Below are 16,514 nucleotides of genomic sequence, written 5' to 3'. Positions count from 1 at the left end.
CACAGGTCTGTATTTCCTTACCTGTTAAAGTTACAGAGTCCTCCAGGACCCTCCAAACTCATGAAATTGTGGCGTAGGTTGAGATGTGTAACATCTTGGCTGTAGAAAAGGTACTCGGACACCTCCTCTAAACTGTAGCAGGACAGGTCCACCAGGCTGATGGTTTGAGAAACAACCTACACATTCACACAGACACACACACACACAGTTGGATTTGTAGACTGTAGGAACAAATAACATTACCATTCTAAAGTTAACAAACATAAGATACGTGTAGGTATGATTTGAGCACACTTAAAATAGCTACAGGACATTTTACTATATGAAGCCCATAATTTGTTCATTTGTTCATTTGTGTAAAAATAATGTCACTCAGGTGTACACAAGCAGTGAGTACTAGAGTGAGTACTATTGTTAACAGCTCTAAAGTACAAATAGCATATCATCTAGCCACATACAAATCGAATACACATTTTCTTGTACTATGGACATTATCACAACCAGTTATATGCATCATATAGATAGACTATATGGACAAATATGTAGACACCCTGTGCACACCCATTGATAATAATGGGTTGATAATAAAAAATAAGGATCTTCATAGATAAACAATGGCAGTGGAATAGGTCTTATTCCTGAGCTCAGTGACTTTTAATGTGGCATAGGATGACACCAGTTTTAGTCGATTGTGAAATTTCTTTCAAACAAGTGCTTTAATTGTAAAATGGAAGTGTGTAAGAGCAGCAACAGCTCAGCCACAAAGTGGTAGATCACACAAACACACAGAACAGGGTTTTGCCTCTGAGTGCTGAAGTGTGTAGCCCATATAATAATAATAATCATCTACCCTCATTTTTTTTATGACTCCACATTAATGCCCGTGGTCCTTATAGTGCTGTATAGTGGTCTTATACTAGCCATATAATGCATCAGATCATACGGTTTTAATGACCGAAAGAGAGTGTGCAAAAGAGAGAGAGAGAGAGAGAGAGATAGAGAGAGAGAAAAGAGAGAAAGAGAGAGAGGTAGTGGCCCCCCTGAAGACTATTGATGCTATCTGGCAGCCCAGGCAGTCTCGCCTCTCTGCTGCACTGACTGAAAGAGTGCCTTTATAAACCAGCCTCTGCTTCCCCCACAAAGACTGCCACAATGCACATTACTCACTAAGCCTACCATGCGCAGCTTACACACACACACACGCAAACAAATGAGCACTCACAGACAGCATACATGCACGCATGAGCAAACACACATGCTTATACACACTCACTAACTGAATTTGGACTTGCCAGAGGAGATCTCAAACATGCACTGAAACTAGAAGCCCTTAATCTCTCTCTCTCTCACTCTCTCTCTCTCTCTCTCTCTCTCTCTCTCTCTCTCTCTCTCTCTCTCTCCCTCTCTCTCTCTCTCTCTCTCTCTCTCTCTCTCTCTCTCTCTCTCTCTCTCTCTCTCTCTCTCTCTCTCTCTCTCTCTCTCTCTCTCTCTCTCTCTCCGTCTCCCTCTCCGTCTCCCTCTCTCCCTCTCCGTCTCCCTCTCTCCCTCTCCGTCTCCCTCTCTCCCTCTCCCTCTCCGTCTCCTCTCTCCCTCTCTCCCTCTCTCCCTCTCTCCCTCTCTCCCTCTCTCCGTCTCCCTCTCTCCCCCCCTCTCTCCCTCTCTCTCCCTCTCTCTCCCTCTCTCTCCCTCTCTCTCCCTCTCTCTCCCTCTCTCTCGTCATCACAGTAATCAACTCTTCACTCACACAGGACTAATTGGATTTTCATTCTTCTTCTTCTTTCCTACTCCCCTTTTTGTGTTTGAGTGATCTCTGCCTGGATGGAGGTATTCACAGTGTGCTGGGGTCCACACATGGAAAGCACGTTAATAAGATGATTAGAGTCAGTAAAGAGGAACCAGCGTGAGAGGGCAAGAGGAGAAAAAAAAGATACACTTCATAAGGCTCAACTTAAAATGACTTAAAATGACAGGAAAAGACTACGTTTCCAGCACGCACACAACTGCAAACACAGACAGCTGTTTGACCAAAGCTGTGCTCTGCAGGTGGTTAGTACAGTGTTGCATCTCTGTGGAACACTGCGTACAACACACACACCCACACATACACACACATATACACACAAACACACAAACAAACACAACAAACACACACACTTCTGTGTGTGACAGCAGAATGAAGATTAAATACAGATGAATGAGACTTCAGAGCAGTCAGCCGTTTGGCCAGCAGACTTTAGGCTCTCTAACGAAAGCTAAATGCGTGCTTGATTAGATAAAAACCCCATCGACTCACTTTGTGAGGCCTGCCGATGCCAGCGCTGGTATTCAGCCCTCAGTCGTATCAAAGTTAACGTAGTAGGTCTGGGCCTGGGGACCCGCAGATTGAACATCAGACAGTGCTGCCTTCTTTTCACTTCTTCTACCTGGGAATTGATTAAAAAAATTATGAGTCAAAGAGAGAAAGTGAAAGACACATATATAAGCAGATATCTATTTAGCAGATTTTGTCCCCTCACTGAATGCAGTGTGTCCCCTTTTTATGGAAATTGGTGGGTGGGCTACTCAGTAACCATAATCACCAGCCTGCTAAGAATCTTTTCCTCAGCAAACTGAACAGCAAGACATTGTGTTTAAATTTTTACTGCATGCAAGTAGGTTCGGGTAGGTTTGGTCTTAACCTATTACTGTGATATATGGAATTACTGCCGGGGGACATGCATAAGCTGCGAGGGTGAGCAGATGGTCCTGTGTTGGCTTCTGTACCATTTCATCCTGCGTTATTTTTAAACCGACAAAAGTGTCAAATACAAAGTTCAGCTTCAGGCACATTTGAGTCGACTGGTTCATCCAGGTTTGATTGCTTTCCTGTAATTTAAACTCATCAAACTGCTACACTCGCAACTATGGTGGGATTGGGTTTTGTCCCCCATTTCTAGAAGAAACGCTGCATTCTAATGTTAATGCAATCATGTGATCAAGTCCCACTGTGTTAAAGCATCCTATCCTCTTTCCCCTCCCAATCATCCACAGCTGTGTTTGTACACCCAGCTGTGGCTCTGTCCTCGGATAGAGAGTAGGGCAAAGGAGCAGCACGTGGGCATCTGTGACTATGCTCCCTTACCTCCCCCCGACCAGGGGTAGGATGTGCATCTTGCCCGTCAGGCTGTCTTTGACTGAGGCCACGATCAGACAGGTGCCGCATAGTATGACCTGGCCGCTCTGCCCATTTGTGAAGCTGCGTTTTTGCCCTTTCGCGACACTGAAGACACCCTTTAGTAGAGTCCGCTCCTGCTGGTCTGCGTTCACCGGCCGCTCTGAAGACACAAACACACACACATACAGGTTTGTTTGATACAATTACAGATTTCCCTTATGCATTAGATATACAGTCTTATGCCAATGCCTGGTGGAATTACAAATTTTGTTGGCTTTCTAAGTTTAAATAAGTTAACAAAGCCTTTAGACCATGTGAATACCTATATGTATCCATCTATATGTAAAAATAAGTTTCTAATCCTACCCTTAAACCCAACCCTAAACTTAAAACAACACTATGGAAAATTGTCATTTCTTGTTTCTGGGCTGCCCATATAATCAGGAATTGTAATTTGTGCTTTCCACTGAAGGATATGTTTTCCCTGGAGGAGCTGAGAGGTACAGAACCGTCAATGAAAGTGAAAGAAGCAAATGGACAAAGTTTGTGGACAAAAAGTGAAAATGGAGGTGGCAGAGTAATATAACAGGATTTTACACATATATGACCTATAGCATTACGCTGATGAGCGTTGTCCTACTGCTTCTCCAAAGTTACATACTGCAGTTAGTAGCATCCGAGGCAATGACTCTAAATAGCAATGACGCTATTCTCTATGCTATTCTCCCTATTACAAGTCAGTAAGCATTAACATGATTTTGAAGCTGTTATTTTAAGGTAAAAAATCTACATTAGTGTTGCTTTGATGAAAGGTGTCCAATCACTATGTATGTATTTCTTAAACTACATCACATCATCGGCCATTACATAGGTTAGTTCAAGTGCTAGCACTAGCTATTTAAAAATATAAAATTTTCAATGTTCTGATGCACAGAGACCAAAAGTTTTGGATAATAATCTAAAGTTCATGATTGTGTATTATCCTAGGTTAAAGTGCTTTTTCCCCTTTCTTCCTTTTATTCGTTAACTGCATGACTGTTGTGCGTGTGCACGCACACACCCACACAACCCTGAGGTTTATATAAACTGTGTGTAATTTATACAAGATAAATTACAAATGTTAATGTGCCAACTAGAGTAAACACACACACACACACTGGGTGTAGTTGATGGAGTTCTGAGCACAGAGACCTCCAAGAGGTACATGTCATATGATGCAGACACACACACACACACACGTGCGCTAATTAGAGCCATATGCAGAGTATGTTGCAGGCGTTCTCTGTCGGTGATACAGAAGGACGGATAATGGAGCTTCAGCAAATGATGTCACATGGACTGCTCAGCTCACAATGACACATACAAAAAGACACACACAAAAATGCAATTTATAGGGCCCCTGAGAGAAACACATGCAGCTATGTCATGCCCCATTTCATATAGTCTAATACATGCACTCGCTCTCGGGTGTAGGTCCTAATCAAACAACCAAACCATACACAATGTTGAAAATAAATAAATGAATAAATGAACAAACAGTCACTAGCATGCCAGAAGCTAGAGGTGCTCCGATCAATCCCAGTGGATCGGATCTAGACTGATCCAGGCATATTTAAGGGATCGGTATTGGCTATGACAAATCAATCTAGGTCCGAGGCTTTGCTTGCTTTGTATTCGGATCTAAACAGGGGACAAATAAATAGGGACATCCCTACTTTCAACAGAATCTTTCTAGAATGAATAACAAAAACAATGAATGAACACTGAGGTGTCCTCTGTCTTCAAAGACTGAGAGAATGTCACATGAGGCTAACATAAGACAGGAACCCCCAGTATCAACAGATCACACACTTAATTGAAATACTTCCTCCCACCACCCCACACCCATGCAGCTCAGAGGACTTGGCTGCTGCTCTGCTCCCTGAGCTCATCTTCCCCAGATGCAGTCAGGTTGATGAATGAGTCGGCTTTTGCCACATTAAGCTCGCCTCTTTCAATTTGATTATGTATCCAGCGTCAGCCGTGGCCTCGATTCAGCACCTCTAAAGGACACATCACACACACGCAGCTCCAAACTCTGCCAGAGCCTCAACACACTCAGGTTAATTGCTGTCAAATAAAGGACACACACAACTTTTACTTCCTTTGTAGCTTCCTTTTATGTGTTGTGGCCTGATGTGCCAGCAGATCAGACTCGGTACCTCCCTACGGAGATTTGCCACAGCTTGTCGTCTGCTCTTTTGTTCCTACAAACCTGAAGGAGCGGCGGAGGGATCAAACTGCAGCTCCATGCCCAGCTGAGTGCCTTTTGTTTGGAAAGCTGATAAGGAGCAAGTGGATGTGACAGTGCACTGGGTTGGGGTAAGATCGATAAGAGTGTCTGATTGCTGGGCTTTCCCACTCTCTGAGCTTGAGAGCTCTAGCTCTGGGGGCAAAAGTGGTGCCTGCAGCTATAGAGGAGGCTCTCTTGGTCAGCCTAAGGGGCTAAGGGCCTAACCTGTCAAATTCAGATCTTTAGAGCCCAGCAGGGATAGACAGATAACTAGATAGGGACTTGTCTGTCTGTCATAGGAGGTGGGCAATATGAAGATACGTAATGGTTATTGGCCTTATGTGTTTATCATGACCAATTCGAGAATTTCTAGAGAAACTGGATTTTAAGAACTATATGAATCTTTTAATTTTCAATTATTCATATTAATTAAGTATGTTAAGTATGGCAAGCCATTTTAGCCTAAAATGCCATGAGCAATACAAGAGTACTCATTTTACTAGTAAAACTTGAAATGTAATTTAATTGTAATTTTTCCTCTAATTTCAAATATTGAGTCAGCAGCGCATTGGTTATTTTTTAATGCACTATGCTCCTCGGCACTCAGTGACCTCCCTCTGTAACCATTTTTGCATGGTCTGCCACTTTGTGGCTAAGCTGCTGTAGTTCCTAAACATTTCCAGTTTTCAATAATACTACTTTAATTGGTCGTAAAACATCTATGAGGAAAGGAATTGTTCTTACTGCAACAGTGGCATCCTATTCCACTACCAGCTGGAATTCAGCGAGCTCTTTCGAACCACACATTCTTTTACTAATGTTTGTAAAGGCAGACTGCATGGCTAGGTACTTGATTTTAAACACCCATGGAAATGGGTCTTAATGGAACACCTGAATTCAATGACTAAGAGGCATGTCCCAATACTAAATGCATGTTAAACTAGTCTTCTTAAATCACAGTAGGCAAGCTGCTTCTAGAAGAAGTTCACACTACACTAAAGAGTTTCAGAGTGTCTTCTAACATCTTGACATTACTGACCCACAATAAAAAAAGATCGTCATCAGCTGTAAAGCAGCTTTTTCATTTGAGTGAAAAACCAAAATTCTCTTTCTATCTGCTATTATATCAACCAAACAATGTACTAACAAAATGAAATCATATGATGTATAATTCTGTACACTTCAAGTCACTTACATATTTTCTATTATTTATACCCCTTTATAGCAACCATGAACATATACACCCACCATATTAAATGTTAACATGTCCTTAAACCCTCAATTCTTAAACAAACCACACCACACAAGCACACACTCACTAATAACCTTCGAAGCACCTTGGCTATGTGTAAAACACAACAGTCCAGCCTTGTTTGCAAATTCTAATTGCAATGTATGGGTGGGGAGGTTGGAGACGCTCCAAAGATTACCCAAATGGGGTCAACCTCTAGCATGACACAAAAACTCCCAGAAGAAATGCATGACAAAAAAGACAAGAAAAGACATCAAAGTACTTGAACACTATACAGATTTTGTTGTATATGACATTTTAAAAAACAGAATCTGTGCCTATATAATTAAAATTCTATTTTGTACACAAAGATCTGAATATTGTCCGTATCGTATGTTATTTCAACCTTTCAAAACCAAAGCAGCATGACAAGCCTCAAAACTAAATGACATGCCATTTTTGGAACCAGTATCAGATTCATAAATGCGGTCACACCAAATCTAAGCTTGCAACATGCATTTCTAAATTGAACAGCTTACATGTAGTGCACTCATTTTCCTTAGACTGCCCTGACTCTGGAACTGCCTGAGCTAACAAGCATAAAGCAGTGCTTTTTGACCACATGTTTTAGGTGGAGTCACTGCCTGGGAAATGTATAAATATAAGCCTTCATCAGCGAAGACTGGACTGTAACTGGACATGCCTAACTACCTTTGTATCAACCATATGGAGCACCATTTCCTCCCCCGGGGTCTGTTGCACCACAGAGGCAGCAAGACAACTGACAGATCTCTGGATCTCCTCACTGAGTACCCACTCCTGCCAGCACCCTACTCCATACCTTTGGGCCCTTGCTCAAGCCTCCAAGCCTCTTGTTGACAGAAGACTTGGCTACGATACTGAAGTCTTGCTCTCCCTCCCTCAGAGACAGGGCAGGGGTCTAACTGAATCCTAGAGAATGAAATGTACTACATGTTGAGCTATCTGGCCAAAAGCTTAAAAGAGCCACACCACGGACCAAAATCTAGGACCATCCTGACTCCCACAGAAATTAGTTTGAAAGGAACATCCCATCTATTGCTTAAAAATGAACAGTCTAGATTCTTTAATCCATGTAAGATCACACATATTAAGCTTGCTTGCAGGGGGTTGCCATTGGGGCAGAAATGCTGGCTCTAGAATAAGCTAAAAGCAAAGAGCAGTTATGGTAATAATAAACATTAGCCTCCATCACTGATGTTTTAAACTAAAAGAAATTCAGCTAATGGAATTTTCAGAAAATGGTGCGATACTCTTATAGGAAACGAAAATGAAAGTTTAAATACATTAGGCTTTTAAAAAAAAAAAAAAGAAAATACAGAGACACACATGATTAAAAGACGCCATTACATTTACATTTACATTTATGGCATTTAGCTGACGCTCTTATCCAGAGCGACTTACAAGGTAACTCATATTACAGAGGTGGGTCAGTGTAGTGGCAGGAGTCTTGCCCAAGGACTCTTATTGGTGTAGCGCAGCACCCAGCCCGGGAATCGAACCCCAGTCTCCCACATGGTGTGGTAGCTCTGTGGCAGGAAGTGGTGTTATCTGTTGCGCCACACCAACCACCATTAGCGTTATGGGGTGGAATAGAAAACCTTGAACTATATCAAGAGGAAACATCTAAAAGCATCAGATTTGTAACTGCTGTGATCTTACCGGAAACAATGTCACTGACTGACATCATTTAGGTATGAAACAATGTCACTGACTGACGTCAACAGTTCTCGCTGGGAAAGAAACCGCCTGGGAAAGTCATTATACATCCAATAAATGTTTGGCCTCCTATCAGATCAGCAGAACTGCATTAATGACCCTTGCACGATGAAGACATCTCATCTAAATTACTTCATGTTGGCCCCTATCTATAGGAAAGCATGTTGACAGTTAAAAACTGAAGCTGATCCAAATGACTGTAATTCAATTACAGTGACAGAAAAGCCACCACTATGGGTTGAGGCAAAGCTCCTTACAACTGTCATGATACAACGGATCACCAATGTATGGAGCACGATTGTGTGGATCCCAAAGTGGACAGTAGAACGTCACAATATACTGTTTGTTAATCGTTAACTTGCCACTGGACTTTGCAATACTGATACCACAGAACACCACAATATGCACAAGCACTCTAATTAATCACATGTTGTTCCACTACATCCAGAGCTAGTTTTTTGCAATATTAATGTTATGTAATGGAAGTATATTGTCAATTTAATGCAGTCCTGGTGGATATCTGCAGAAGAAGCCACAAAGACATAAAGAAAAGCATAATTCTTCTCTCCCAATAAATCGTCTCCAGTTATCTGCTTCAGAACGTGGAGACAGTGTCCCCTCTCTTTTGTATCGGTATGGTCCCAGAGTAACACCTCTAAGCCTCTGCTTTCCTGTCTGCACAGACACATAAACACACACACATGCACACACTCTTTATTTAGTTTTCATTTTCTCCTCTAAGTTAAGGCTCCTGGCAGATCAATATCTCATTAACTGGCCAAAGCCAGTCCCAAAGATGATTTATTTCCTATGGGCCGCTGTGGCGGCCAGAGGCTCCAGCCGAATTTCAGTGTGGGGGGTAGGGTGGGTCTTGGGTCAAAGCTCCAGAGGAACACCCAGCCGGGACGAATGGAGTCAAGCCAGAACTCACATCTTTCTCCCCCAGGAGCTGCAGCTGGACTGGTTGACCCTCCACCCCCGACTCCAGTGCTCCAGGATCTTAAAGCTTGTGTTTTTCTAAAGCATGAACTTTATTAAGTCTGCGTTTATTAATGTTTGCTCCCTTACTTCTCCTTTCATCTCATGCTTTGTCTGCTTTGGCACAGTCTAGCCTCTTAAAAGAGGAGATGGAGGGAGAAGCTTTACAGAATGTTTTCTGCACAAAGAGATTTCTTCTCTCAATCAGTGGTATGTGAACATATGGATGGTTCTTGGCTTAGTACCACCTAGCTGCTACTTCATCTGAGAGTACTGAACTCTTATCGTACCGTTTCCCCCAGACCTTCAAGTCTTTCATGGAAGAGTCAATCCTGGTCAAAAAGTCAAGCTTGTCCAGTGACTAGTCACATATGGATGACAGTGCACCCTGACTTTCTCCTCCATGCCCCCCCCCCGGCTTTCCCCGTAATCTAAAAAATGAGCATAGAAAATCTCCCCGGGCCTGGTCAGCACACGGGCCACAAACCCAGCTGACAGCTTCAATACAGCCAGCAATCCTTCGGTCGTAGCTTCACACATCTGGCATAGGAAGCAGATATTGCCTAGATTTAGATATTGGTTTTAGATTGGATTCAGATTCTTAACATGAGCTCACATTGTAAAATAATAATTAGCATGTGATTTAAAAGACCAGGCAGCGAAGTCTTTCTTCATCTCTCTCTGGTCACTTGTGCTGCCGTCACCGTCTTGGCTACTCACTATGACACTGACTCAGCACCACATACGCACACACACTCTCCCAGTCTGGTTATTAATAGGAGCAGCATTACAGAACATCAGGTCCCCAGTTTCCTCTCAAACCAAAGCCTATCAGCAGCTTTAAGAGGATCATTAGACCTGCCTAGAGCCACACGCTGGCACAGTGTGAGTATAAAGAGAGAGTGTGTGTGCGTCTGAGGGCTCAGTGCACATCACTCTAATATGCTGTGCCCACCTTCCCCAGGAGGCTGCAGTGTACAAATGAACAGGGTGCAGGCCATTCGTCCAACATCCATAGCCATCCATCAGACTGTCATGTGGGGCAGTAGCTCACCACAGCAGCCCTGACAGGGACAGGCCACCTGGGGATGAGGAATAGCATGTCCCACTCCCACCACTATCCTGATGGATGGTCGTTTGCCCAGCACCCTGGACCAAGGGAGGATGAGAGTTACCCAAGGGGCTCTCTGTCCCACAACCACTGGCCCAAATGACCAGGACCTCCTCTTCAGGGCACCCCCATATGAGGAATTTCCAATTGCTTAGGCAACAATAGTTATGGCACTGAATTTTCAATTCAGTAAAATGGGTAGCAACACTCCAGCCTCTCACAAAGAACACTGTGGTTCAATTCCCAGTCAGGAATGCCAGTACTGGGACTTCCAAGTGGCACAAATGTCTAAGCCATTATCAGGAGATTGAGATATGAGTTTGATCCACTGTGATGCCACAGCTCTTAATGGCTGGGAGCCCAAGATCAGAGAGTAGAAATGACCTTTCTTTCTCTGGGTGAAGATGTCACTCCCTCCCCCTCACCCAGAACAATGCTAGCCAATGAGGATGTCTATTAGCTGCTGTAACATGAATGGCACTCAGCACTCTCATTGCCAAGTAACGTCAAGTTAGCATTAGTTCGAAAATAACTTTACCCTCCTTACATTAGCCTGTACTGGGGTTCAAGACAAGGAATCTTAAACCATGTAAATACTTGTAATGTAAAGTTTACAAATTAAAGTGTTTACAATATTTCTTTGATTTAGCCTTGTTATGGTTGCGTAAAAAAATGAATACATCTTCATTAAATTTGCGTTACACTCACTGCATTTCACATATGGATTATAGTAAACACATATTAAAATGTAAATGGCTAGTTATCACTAGACACTCTATTTGGGTGCATCCTTTCATCTCACTGCTGTGCTGCAAATGACAGTGGTGCACAGCCAGAGGGGAGTATCATGATAAATGGTAAGCTATCTGTGTGTGTGCACATGTGTGTGTCCGCTGCTTCCCCCCTTCAGGCACATAGCCCTCAATAAACCAGCAACAGGAAACACATTAAACTATGAAGAAAGAAAAAAAAACCTATAAATACGGCTTAGCGCATAGACTCGGCCACTAATCACACACTGACAGATTGGTGCTCTCGCTGTCTGATGGCTACAGAAACGAGAGCCAAATTGTAATAAGCTCGGCCTCCTTCTAGTGACATAAAGAGGCTGCAAGGATTCTGAATCTCACACACACAATTCCTTCGACACTAGGTGATAAGCACACCTATCAAGGCATGACGCTTGCAAAGTGTGTTGCTCAGCTCTGGGGTTTTAAGGAAGAGAGAGAGTGGGGGAAGGGGAGAAAGCTTTAACGGCACCCTGCCACCTAAGGAATTCAGCAATTTGTTCTTTTTTTGTGCTGTGTCAGAACAGGTAGAGGGTCGTGGTAACCCATGGTGGTCAAGTAGTCATATACCATTTGAAGAGGCCGCTCAGAGGAGTCTAGTCTCCTGCAGAGTTTATTGAGAGAGATTGAGAGAGAGAGAGAGAGAGAGAGAGAGAGAGAGAGAGACAAAAAGAGAGAAAAAACTGAATTTGAAACCAGAAGAGGCACATAATTATGGTCAAACATGGTTTAGTGTTTCCAAGCTCCAATATTAGCTCTGGTAGATTCCATGAGGACATCTCCTAACAACAGTGATGTCTTAATGAGATGTTTAGCATGTCAAGCAGACAGAACCTGTCACTCTGATAGTGGCATCTGGTGCGCTATATGGAAATTGTTCAGGCTCATGGTTTCGCTTGATAAAGTGTTTGGTTCATTCATCCAGGCTGACCCTGAAAAAGGCTTTGGCCTGTGACCACCAACAAAAAGCAATTTATTTCTATACTTTCTTTCTCCTTTGTATCAATATGAGCAGCTGGAGAAAAGTCTTGAAAATGGAATGTTTGTCCTACATATATGACATGTTACACCCCACCCCACCTCCCACTGTCCTGTAAAAGCAGTTCAACGGCCCTGAGACCAAATCGATCACTTCTACACTCCAAATGGAAAACAAAAGCATGTTTGGTACAATATGGCACATATGAATGAATGTTGCTTATTTGAATTAAAAACAAAAAAGTAATACATTTGTAATAATGTTTTTATTAATTCTGTTAGTACTTTCCTTACTGTGTGTTCTTGTACTGTCCCCTTAAAAACATACTACCACGTGTGTGTTCATGTGACTTGGCCCTGTCTAGTACTGCAACATGGAAGCAACATGGAGGAGAATTTTCTAGCCCAGCACTAGAGCAAGGCATCTGCAATGTACTAATAAAAGCACTTGAGCTTAGACACATACACACGTACAGACACGTCAACACCTACACATTCGCCTCAATGTACTTGGACCCTGTCTGTCTGGCCTCCACCTCAGCCCAGGGCTTTTTCCTGAAGACTAATGTGATTTCAGCCATTTCAGCAGGCCAGTCATCCTCACAAGGACAGAAAAAGGAGAAAGCATGACTCGTGTGTCTCTCTCCCTCTCTCTCAGACACACCTTCCAAATCTCTGCAGACGTTGCAGAAAGTGGACACTAGGACACAACAGGCCTATTTATGCCCATGCACACACAGATTCATGCAAAGCCACAAACACGGACACCCACCCACCTCCCCCCACACACACACAAACACACACACACTTACACTTAAATACACTCCTGCAGGAAGCTAAAGCAATGTCGCGACCATTCTCACTCCCTATATATTCTTTTTTTTTGGCATAACCATACTGTAGTTCCTCCTTTACCATTATAGCAGTTGTGCATGCTTGTGAACACGTGTCAACGTAACCTCAGCATCCTGTTCTAGGCAAATCAGGCTATTCACAGCATTCAGTACATTGCATCTGCGTGTCAGTGCAAGTGTGTCTGTGGTTTGTGGTGATCTGATGACTGCCGGTGGCATGCAACCAAACCTCACTATACCACTCCTCTCATTTAACAGACAACAGCTTTTTCCCCTTGTGGCCACAAAATGCCCAGTCCCTTCTTACTGGCATAGTCCACCCCCACCAAACATGATGTAGTACACTAATCACCCTGCTTCCCACACAACACAAAGAACACTAATATCAAAAGTAATACTCAAACAACACAATGAGTGAAACACACTAGAATGTGCATTTCAAAAGGTTTCATGGTAAACTGCACTAATCTTCACAGCTCAGTAGACTGAGCCATAAAGTTATGTAATTCTGCTCCACTTGGTTTCCGGGTACAATGTTGCTTCTCTAGGATCTGAGACAAATATGAACAAATCCTTTTTTTTCTGTGATATGAGCAGATACAAATATCACAAAGAGCATGCTCAGATTTTACAGCTGATTCTTTAAAGAGATCCTACTATGATCCTACTGTAAGTATTAAATACCATCTGTTAAGACCTTGTTGTTTCCAAAAATAACAAAGACTTTATGTATCTAGTTTATTTAATTCTAGATTGTATTAGTTGTTAGTTACCACAATAACCAGACTATGACTATAACAAGTGATTCCAAATAGTTGAATGGCAGTATTTATGTAAAGGTTTGCTGACTATCGGCTCAGTCAACAAACTGATAATTGAATCAGGGACGAGGTAAAGTGCATTCAGTCATAAAGCAAGTAACTGGCAGGACAGCTGTCACAAAAGGAATGACAATACACTGTGTATCTAAGGTAGTGCATCTTTGTGTACTGAGCACTGAAACAAGCAAGCGCTCAGCAAAAATAGCCTAAGAGGAAGTTAAAAAGCCCTTCCCAATCTCATCAGAAAGGCTAAGGGAAGGGAGACGGAGATTCAAAGTGAGAGAGAGAGAGAGAGAGAACGGGTGTAACCAGATTAGAGGTGGAGTTAGTGGAGTTCTGCTTTATTCTAGAAAACAGCCCTCATGCTTTATATGTCAGATAAAGAAGGTGGACTGTGACTTTGCTAAAAAGTCAGACCAAATGTGTGAGCATGTGAAGTACTGCTGGAAAACATCTGTGTGAGTGTGTGTTTTACCTGATAAGGTCTCCATGCAGCTGCAGGTACAGGCCCTGGCCATTGCGTTGTGCACACAGCTCCTCCACTGTTGTGCTGGTTGAACACAGAACCAGCTTAAGGTCCGGCTGTGCTGTAGACGTAGTCTGGGGTCCGGGGACTGGTGCCTGGGGCTCATTGGCCCCATATAGGCACACGCAGCCCCGCTGGGCATCCCCTTTCAGCCAGTCCCTCTCTCGTGAGCCAAAACGGGTTTTCCTGGTGACGCAGCCTCGGCTGCCATTCCGCTTCATGTTACGCTGCAATACAAGAGACAGAGGTGAGGCTCAGACCGCACAAGAAATCAATAACGACATCAATTCTGTTTTAGAACAACCCCAGAGCATCAGTGCACTTAACTTAAACAAGGTGCATAAAACTATCACCGCCTATTTTGATAACTGCCAAACCACATCGCTAAGTACAAAACAATAATCTCCACTGTACACTTCTGACAGTCAAATAGTGACGTGAAATGGTCCAGTGCACAACCATGGCTCATGGTATGGCGCGCCACCCAGCAACAGAGATCCTGTGTTAGAACCATCATCCTTGCTTTCCCTGATTATAAGGAGAGAGGGACTGATGGGGCCCAAATATTTACACAGGGCAAAAACGCCCTGGCGAGAGGCAAGAGCCAGGCCTGATTCACAGCCGGGCAGCCAGGCATCAGGTCATTAGTCAGCCTGATGAAATCATACTCCTACAGAGCTGTGCTCCCTGGCGGAGACGGAGAGAGGGCCTGGGCTGCCTGTGGCTGCAGCTGCTGCTGCTTCAGTGCCCACTGCACAGCAAGGGCTGAGCAGACAGCAGCCCACCATCCACTAAAGACACTCCTGCAGGCTTTGACAAAGATGAGTACGTTTTAGACACCAACACACACTCGCTGGTGCCATATATTTTAACACGACTATCCATCTAGCTGACTCACCATCACTAATGATTAAATGTCCCACTGCTTGCTATAACACTAGTGCAATGCACCTTAGCTCTGTACAGTAAGACCAAGATAACTGGCCTTTACAACGAAGGACTTTGCTTGTTTAATTCTGGCCTAAGACTTTGTACAGAAGGACTCAAAACGGGGAAGTAGTGGTGTTTATAACCTCCATTATACTGAGCTGTAATTACAAGCCCGTCTCCCCCGACCATCTCGACGAAAATCCTTCAGCTGTAGATTTGACCGTTGGTGTAAGCAAGCTGTATAGAGGACGACCCAAAAGACATTTCTACAGTCATGACCGATTCTAAACGAAATATCTATATGAAACCCGTCTCATTCTTGACCTTCTAGAAATTGCAATTTGTGTCAGCTTCATCGCCTTTCTTCGCCGTGCTGTCACGGGTTTCCCCTCAGACGTCCAGACAGATTTAGCGACAGTGCTAACAGGTTAGACGGGTGACTGTTGCAGTAAGTTAGCATGTCGCGCGCTCCAGCAAAAGGCAGTCAACGCGTTAACGCTAGGTTAGCGAGACAGACGTGACTGGGAGTGTTAGGTGTAAACACGGTGCAACCCTCATGCACAGCCCGGCTCCTGTCAGATATCATCGCTGAAGGGGGGGTCAATGGCGTGCCGAGGCTTTATCGATGCTGTTCACGAACTCATACGTAGGCTGCTTCGGCCCTCGTTAACGGGAACATCCCTCAGCGCCGATCATTCACGGCTCCCTATAACGTTAGCTAGCTAGCTGGCTGGCTATTCCGACACCAACGTGGACATGCTAGCCGGATATCTAACGTTACCTTTAACACCCGTATCCCCGTGCCACATCGGGCTGCCAGAGCGCTGCGCTCTCCTGCCGCCTCGACGAGCCCCGGCTTCGTCCGCGCAGCCGCCGCGCAGCTCTGGCCGCCGTCCTCCCCACTAACGCTGTTTTTTCCGTCAGCCTCGGCATTCTGCGCCGGCCTCGCCGCGTTCTCCTCGTCCTTCATCTCGCCTACATTTACGTCCCTTTTTCACCCCAAACGTCCAGCTGCAACGTCGCAGTCGACGAGCGGTAAATTCCAGCACAGGAGGCGGCGGAAACAGCCCATCCTGATTTGGTGAGACGCCATAATGGGACCGAATCGCACGG

General features: G+C 44.0%; 1 protein-coding gene across 1 annotated transcript in view; it reads right to left on the bottom strand.

Annotated features, from left to right (window-relative positions):
• The window catches only part of phlpp2 (PH domain and leucine rich repeat protein phosphatase 2), a 35,713-nt gene extending 19,199 nt beyond the window's left edge, over positions 1-16,514 (bottom strand). Inside the window, 11 exon segments of the mRNA XM_072660200.1 lie at positions 22-178; positions 2,297-2,333; positions 2,335-2,384; positions 2,387-2,423; positions 3,109-3,213; positions 3,215-3,244; positions 3,247-3,312; positions 5,019-5,075; positions 11,818-11,896; positions 14,421-14,698; positions 16,183-16,514. Coding sequence (XP_072516301.1) covers positions 22-178; positions 2,297-2,333; positions 2,335-2,384; positions 2,387-2,423; positions 3,109-3,213; positions 3,215-3,244; positions 3,247-3,312; positions 5,019-5,075; positions 11,818-11,896; positions 14,421-14,698; positions 16,183-16,371 — 1,085 coding nt within the window. The 5' untranslated portion in view covers positions 16,372-16,514.

Source organism: Salminus brasiliensis, chromosome 17 (genome assembly GCF_030463535.1).
Source record: "Salminus brasiliensis chromosome 17, fSalBra1.hap2, whole genome shotgun sequence".
NCBI lineage: Eukaryota > Metazoa > Chordata > Actinopteri > Characiformes > Bryconidae > Salminus > Salminus brasiliensis.
Note: the sequence above shows the minus strand (reverse complement) of the source record. Positions and strands in the feature narration are given on the sequence as shown.